Source organism: Cariama cristata, unplaced genomic scaffold, assembly GCF_000690535.1.
Source record: "Cariama cristata isolate BGI_N322 unplaced genomic scaffold, ASM69053v1 scaffold30261, whole genome shotgun sequence".
NCBI lineage: Eukaryota > Metazoa > Chordata > Aves > Cariamiformes > Cariamidae > Cariama > Cariama cristata.
The window spans coordinates 15981-23984 of record NW_009600435.1 but is presented as its reverse complement, the minus strand read 5'-3'; the positions used below and the strand labels follow the sequence as shown (position 1 = coordinate 23984).

At 37.9% G+C, this 8004-nt stretch overlaps 1 protein-coding gene across 2 annotated transcripts in view; it reads right to left on the bottom strand.

Moving 5' to 3' along the window:
- Window positions 1–6260, bottom strand: part of SH3BP2 (SH3-domain binding protein 2) — a 21051-nt gene extending 14791 nt beyond the window's left edge. The window contains exon 1 of one of the 2 annotated variants that reach the window (XM_009710025.1): window positions 6179–6260. In XM_009710025.1, the coding sequence (XP_009708327.1) occupies window positions 6179–6231 (53 nt within the window). In that variant the 5' untranslated portion in view covers window positions 6232–6260. Of the gene's footprint in view, window positions 1–3130; window positions 3241–6178 lie in introns of those variants that run through there. The other variant, XM_009710024.1, reaches the window with a different exon arrangement.
- Window positions 6261–8004: the final 1744 nt, after the last annotated feature.

Sequence of the window (8004 nt, the reverse complement as noted above, 5' to 3'; positions counted from 1 at the left end):
TAAATGTCTTAGGTTATCCAAAACAACCAGTAAGCTGATTTCTAGGAAGCCAATGACAAACACTGGGGACAAGGGTATCCCACCCTAGGTAAATACAGAAAACAGAAATATTTGACTAGATCGTGTTGGCCTTCTGTATGGGAGTAGACTAGTTAGACTACTCACTAAAGCAATCCTGGATGGGGCATTTTCTCCTCCACCTGAAAAGCCAGAATATCAGGAAGACAGAAAAAATAAATCATGGAAGCAGAGGAGCAAGCCAGTTCTACAGTGTGGTGACTACAGGATTTAACTGAGGGGAAAGGACAGCAGAATATCAGGTTCTGCTTCCTCTATTCACGATCATTTCTTACTTTTGACTACTCACTATAAAACAGTCCCAAGAATAGAGACTAAATCTCAGAACTTCCCCATCCCAGCTAAGTGAATAAAAGGAGATGTGGCTGAACGCCACACAACCAAGTACACATTATATGAGCTGAAGAGCCCACCTAATACAGCAGGCTTTCCAATAAATTTAGAGGCTGCTATGCCTATTTTCTGGATCTCATTGTGCCTTATAGCACTCCCCATCATATCTGAGGGTCCTCAAGCACTTTCATTTGCAGACACATAGGGAGGACTTCGGTATTCTGAACTGAAATGTTTTGAGTTAGGCTTCTACAATCCATGTAACTACTTTGAATCTAATCCCAAGCAGATTTTTCTTCTTTTCTTGACAGTACAAAACAACTCTGGAAAAACACTAGATGCTATTTTGCATCAAGCTGCTGGGAGAAAGCTGCCAAAACAATGCAACTGCAGGATCTTTATTGTAGGGGTGGGAGGAGGGAAAAATGGATGCTCTTAAAGATTTTTCTGGTCTTAACATCTACAATATGGTTGCCTCTAGCTCACTGAAATGGCACTACAAGCCAAAGACCCCACTACACATTTTCAGCCCAGGTGCATAAGTAGAGTCTCTTCCACGGAGCTGACAATGAAGTTAACAGAAACAGCCCACCAAGTGCAATCAGAGCCAAGCCATGCTCTCTTTCTGATGCTGGTCCTCTGTTGGAAATAGAGGGCTACATTACTCACACATTGTTTTTTGTAAGCTTCTAGTAATAGCTATACACTTTATTCTTCCTTCCACTCACCAAGGGACCAGATGCATATTTTTAAATTACGTTTTCCATCAAGCCCCAAAAGCCATTATAAGTGGCTGCTGAATCAACCTTCTCCCCCACTGAAACAGCACTGAACTGAACCCTCTGAACCAGAAGAGGATGGCAGCAGGCAGTGAAAGGCCTTGCATCACTGTTTCTCAGATGATCCCCATGACAAATCCATGCCTGTAAGGGAAATAGTAGGCCTTACAGTGTAGTAGGAGAAATGGTGGAATAGCAGTTTATAGGACATGCTTCATCATTGAACAGTGCGTTTGGAAAGACAGAACAGTGCAGTTACCACTCTGGAGCAGGATACAGAGCTTATACAATTACTATTGTAATTACTCCACGTATACAAACTGGTCTGCCAGACCAAAAAACAAACCAATTTGCAGTGTATTGTTTATGTATCAATAAAGTCAGTCCAAGTCTATCACAAGTATACTTTTCTCAAACACTATCACAATAAGCTGGTTTCTTATTTTAAAGTACCATGAAAGTCACAACAGCATGAAAAAAATGTGAAATTACACACTTCATGTAATCATGTAATGTAGATAATGCCAGTCTGATGCAGAAGTTTCTTCTGAATCATAAAAATACTGTTACCAAGCTCAAACTCTAAATGGAGAGTAGACCTCTTATTATGTAGTATGCAAATGTATACATCTGTGAAGTAATTTTAACCTATCCCCTCAGTCAGCATATATAGAATACCTAGATTGGGCAGGGCATAACTTTTCAGGCTAAAAGTCCCTCCACAAGTAAAAATAAACTTCTGTCACATTCAAAATCTGGATTACATTATAGAAGACTTACCCCTTTTGGCCTTAAGAGCTATTGGCGTTCAGCCCAATTAAAGCAAGTACAAGCTGATTCAACTAAGGATTACATCCTGCAAGAGCCATGAGTCCTCAGTTCTTGCTTAACTTCAGCAGAACATATGGCAGATGTGACCATCTCCACATCTTGCAGTGTATAGACGTAAAAACACATTACCCTCATCTCTGAAACTACAGCTGCCAAAAGTTGTATTAAAAGTTGTTGCTTGTTATAATAGTATTTACAATCTGTCCTGGAGCCCAGTTTGGTCATGCTGAAAACAAATAAAAAACAGCCTCCAAAGCTGCAGTACAAAAATCCGTACTGATCTGAATTTGTAGCAAGTACCTCTATGCCAATTATGTCTGAGAACTCTTTAAACTCCCTAATAGCTCATAACTTCCAGTCTTTACATTCTATTTTGAAAGTAAAACCTAGCAAAGCAAGATGCTAGTGTCCTTCTGAATATATAACTTACATATAACATTACATATGTGAAATATAACTCACAGAAATGAATGCATTCCTCATAATGCAGAGGGAAACTGAAGTTTCAGTCTCTACAAGAGGCTTAACCACAAATAAAGCAGCATTACATGTAAAATAAAAGCTTCCCCAATGTGGTCTCAGCAATTGTGAACAAAAATGAGTTCTCCAATTCAACCATCTAAACATTTATCATCTGTTCTTAAAACTGCTTTCTGCAAAATTTTCAAATCTCTTTTCCATTTATTAGCCATTCTCCAGTATTTCTGAAACTCTTCCATATCTCTCCTACTTTCTTGTTTACACATTCCATTTCTTAATACTTCTAACAGCCCCTTTCACAATAGTCTCTCAGAATGATTAATAGCACAGTACAAACACTGTGAAGTCAAATAAGTCTTAAAGGACAAAGGGAACAGAGAACTAAGCCCGACTGAGGCACACTCTTGTAAGTAACTTTACTCCGTTTAACTTGCTTCACCTTGCTTTTCTTTTCTGGCAAACATTTTCAAACCAACACTCATCACATCTCTTCCCCCTTCAATTATTTACCCTTGAATTTTGTGCACGAGTCAAAAGTATTTACCCCAGATCCCATATCCTACTTTTAGTCTGCTCTCTACCTAAAAGAGAAAAGATGACAGAAATACAAGCCACAAATATGCACTAACCTGGTGACTGTGCCTGATCGACACATAGTTTTTCTCCTGACAGTTTCACCAACCGATTGTTTCCTTTGTGATGCCAAAGCCATTAACGACTTACAACCCTTCTCAGGCATGACAGAAACATCTCTGCACTTCTCCCTGTTTTCCGTACTATAAGGTTGAAAGCGACTGCAATAGCTGCTGTACACTCAAGACACAAAAGGAAAAGAAACCCTGCCCCAACTGCTTGTGCATCTGCACTGCAGCGTGGCCAAAAGGGACGCCCAGGCAATGACTTGTTTCCTTTGTTACTTCCTGTTTCCCCCAGTCTTAGTGGGCAGCACTCTTTGTCAGATTTCCCAACTTCCCAGAGAGGTTATAAATCTAACCCTGCATATCTCAAACCTCTGTCAGAAGGCAGGCCAGAAAGCAGAGGGGATTTTCCAGTCCTCGCTTGCTTCCTACTCACTTTTCAATCAACTACTTTCCCACAGGAAAAAAAGAAAGTAGACCTTTTTGTCTTACAGTGTACTCAGGCTCTCACACCAGCAGAGGCTGAGCTCAGAAACACTGCCTGTGCTTCAGGTACTTGCGCTGCGCCGCAGAACTATGATAAGGATTTCATCTCTGTTTTCTCCCCCATCGCTGGAGCTTGTCCTTCCCTCTTCAACCCAAGAAATGAAAGATAGCCATTTTGAAGATTATGTAGCATATACGTGCTTTAATGCAAGTCTTACCTGTATGTTTGATGCTACACAAACCACAAAAGTCAATAAAATTTGAATCCAAGAGTCTCACAACACAAGGGCAGCAATTCTACAGGACCTACCAACCGATGATGAATAAATGCTATTGTTTTACACTTATTTTCATCTGGAGGTCTTGAAAGGATTCAAGTGTTTCACTGACTTTGTCTGGAATTAAAAAACACCCCAGGCCAGAACATTCAAGACAGACAAAACCAACTAGCAAGTCTCAGACTGATGGACAAAACTTACATATATAAATATGCCAAGTAAAGCTTACTTCACATATTTTGGGGAAAATGGTCATGAATCTGTACTCTAGAACAGAAGACTGAAGTTTCTATAAAACATCTTTTCCTTTTGTAAACTATCCAACAGTCAAAGCACAGAAGAAAATAACATTCTAGATACTGGTCATGGTTGTATCGGCTAGAAAAGCAATTCTCAGTCTTCACCATAGGGCGTTCCTTTGCACTCCTTGCATAGTCAGGCTATATAGGAATGGGAAGCAAACCGTAGATACCACATACCTGCTGTCAGCTAAAAGGATCAGCATATCAACAAAAAATCCCAATGCTCTTTAATAAGAATCAATACCCAGTTGTCTCAGTGGCTTAATTAACAGATTTTTCACACAGAAAAGATGTAAATAGGACTACATCTCAGCAGTTTGTGAATTAAATTCACTTGCTTTATTTGCTACACTATCAGTTACGAATTTAGACTTTAAGCATTAACACACAATGCTTTAAAGCAATCTTTCCTCCCCCAGTTCTCTGCTATCTAAACATTAAGCTTGTATTACCATCTTTGCAACATTTATTTCTACCTCAGTAAAAAAGCTATGATCGAAATGACAGCATTTGAGTATACGTAACACTGGAAAAAAAATCAGTTCCTCTTTCCCTTTTCTGGTCCGACACACCTAAGTCTTGGTTTTCCTCTTCAAACTGCGCAACTATTGTACCATACCCTTTGGCCTCATCAGTCTCATTTTAATTATGCACCATTTATCCAACACATGTTCCTGAAGTACTGCTTTTCCACTCTAACATTTCTGATACTGTTCTCTCCCTTTCTTCACTTAAGCACTCAGAAATACAGGATTTTTCATTTCAAGTTCCAAGATCCCCTTTTGATTTTTCTGGTGATTTCCAACACTATCAAGATGGCCACAGAGTCAGAACAGAAGCCATTTCACACATGCACACACACACAAGCTTGTGTTCCACTGAGGAACAAAACAAAACAAACAAAAAAATAGTTTTAGATGTTTCAGTTTTGGAAGAATAAAAATTCAGCTTAACTTTCTAGACCAAACATTAATCAGAAGGGTTGTGTTTCAAAATTGCAAATAAAGAGTCTGAAGAGACATGAAATCTTTATGGATTTGATTAACATGTCTGTCAGGGAAGTAAAAGAGTATTAAATAAATCCTTCCTCACAATGCAAATTTCTGTCTTGGAAGGAACTCTGGTATATAGTTTTCAGATCACTAACCTTCATTTGTCCTCACAAAATCAGTGGTGAGAAGCAGCCTTGCACCAAGCTAGCCTAAGGAGAATTTCACTCAAAAGGAGTTATTTCATTTCTTTAACATTATGAGATTTCACTCAGCGTTAAAAGGAAGAACCAAAGCATAAGGAGCCAACAATTGGATTTCATTCCAGCAGGGCCACTGTCTGAGGAAGTCAGCCAATCATCTCTGCCATTGTTAGGAACAGCTCTTGCTTCCAGTCAAATACAATCCTACTTATCTTTAGTTAATGGAAAACAAGAGCAATAAAATATATATCTAGCACTACGCGTTCCTTGCCAGTATAAATTCAGTAGTCCAGCTGAAGGGTTGAGTTGTCTCTGCAGCCAAAGAGCTTCCTCTTGCTGACCAATTTACAGGAAACTGCAAGAATGGACTGTAAATAAAAGCAGCGCGAGAAGAGCACAGCAACCTGCGAGGCAGAAAAATTAACAAAGCAACAACAACAAAAAAGCATGAAAACCACTTTCCTTCAGCTGCAGCAAGTAGTCAGCTCAGTAGTCAAGTTCCACTCAGAATGACATAAGAGTTTATACATTATATATTTCCATAAAAGCCTACAGTATAGTAAGGCATTAAAGGAGGCCATGTTCTGTTGAAGTTTTACTGACTTTAATGAATCAGGAGTAGATTGGTAGAATTAATAAAATAATAAAACTCATAATAAACTAGTTTAGTCCCAAGTCTCTAGATCACAGTGGAAACAAATCCACTATTGAGAGATACTATATTTGTCAACTGTATACTCCACAATTGCAGATTGTAAAAGAGCAAGTGGAAATTACTCGCCTGAATCCTTCACCTGCTAGGTAAGGCAGTCCTGTGAAAATATGAATAACCATACACCAGAATTACTTCTGCTGGGTAACCTGCAGAATTATAATTTTTAAAAAATAATAAAAATCTTCAGCAATAAAGGGGAGAAGAGAGGCCAGAACTTCCAAAAAGATCCTCCTTCAATGCCAAAAGAATGCCCATTCTTTAAACTTCAACTATCATTCCCTCATTCAGCTTACTTAGGAAGAGCTGAAGAAGCCTTAATTTTTTTTTTTTACTTATATATATATTTATAAAGTTAGGTGAAGCCTTGATAATATGTTTCAATCTAAAACTGAGAAAAATTTCAGGTCAAAAAGCTTCTGAGTTTCTGTTTATACCCCATTGCTCTTAAGCTCCAAACATCCATGGACATACTGTTGGCTTGGAATTTCAAAAAAGCCAGACAGCACTGGAACATTCTTCAGAGAAAGACCGTATCAATTTTAAAACAAAGTTGTAACTTTTTGTAGTTTCACCAAACAACTTGGCACAAGTCCTAGAAGATGATATTCTGACTTTGATTTTGCGATATGGTTAATGTCATATATTGCTCAAACATCTGTAGACCAAATTACAGCCACCAAGTATTTGCAGTATATGCATAGCTTGTAAAAAACAAATTAGACTGTGCAGATGGAAAAGAACCTTCTGCAAACTCTCAATATAAGATCATCATCATTCAACAGATTCTCTTACATCAGCTAGCCTTGAAAAATAACCTAAGACTACTACTACATACTGCTGTAAATAAGGATTGAATTAAAATCAGTACAGCTATCCTAGCATAATTTTCTATGTTGACAATTTTATTATGAATAGCTTTTCAAGTTAAGTTTAAGGGATTTCTACTGAATCAACAGGCCCCTCAAAACTGCATAGGAACATTCACTCAGCGAGTTAACTGTCAAGTCTATGCCAATAAGAGCATATCAGTAACACTTGGTATAAGTAACACTTAAAATGGAAGGCACATTCATAAACGTTTTTGCTGCTTATTATGTTTCTTTAAAATAAATTCAAAGACACATTACCAATGCAAGCCTTCCATTCTTATTTACTATTCAAACCAGATTGTCAGGTTCTTTCCTTTTGACTGTTACTTATATACAAGGCCCTTGTAAAAAAGACTGGAAATGCAGCTATGGTTATGATTAGCTGATATCTTTCATTAGTGCTTGTAGAACAATTTAAACTAGACCATAGCTAAAAAAAAATCATGTAACTGAGCAGAAGTACAAACATGATTGCCAAAGCCCTACTCCTGCAGACAGTTGTGCTGAAGACAGCTGCAAAGGGAGTTTTCCCCAAATACACAGACACTTGAGTGGGAGTTTCCACAAATTATTTATTTCCTTGGCAGAAGTTTTTGATTCTAAGATATTACTGTTGAAACAATTTTACTGCTAGGCTGGCTGGTTTGTGATGCACTGCATACAATTCTGTCACTGATGTACTAATAATTTATAATTTAGGAAGCACAGTTGGACTACAAAATAATTTCTGCTTAGATGTCAAAACACTTTTAGACATTTAAGCTGGCAGATCATTGAACGTTACTAAAAGCAACACCTAAATGAAGGCTTTTAGAAATTTACAAGAGGGAGTCAAATATCCATTACTGGTTATAAAGCATATCAGACAGGTATATTTAACCAGCAGACATCTTGCCACATGAAGTTAAGTCTGTTGTTAGGAAATATTTTTTCTGTTTTCTTAGACTTTCAATTAAAACAATTTAAAGAACATCAAGAGTCCAAGGGAACAAAAGAAGATGAAAACCCCACCTTAAAGGCCTA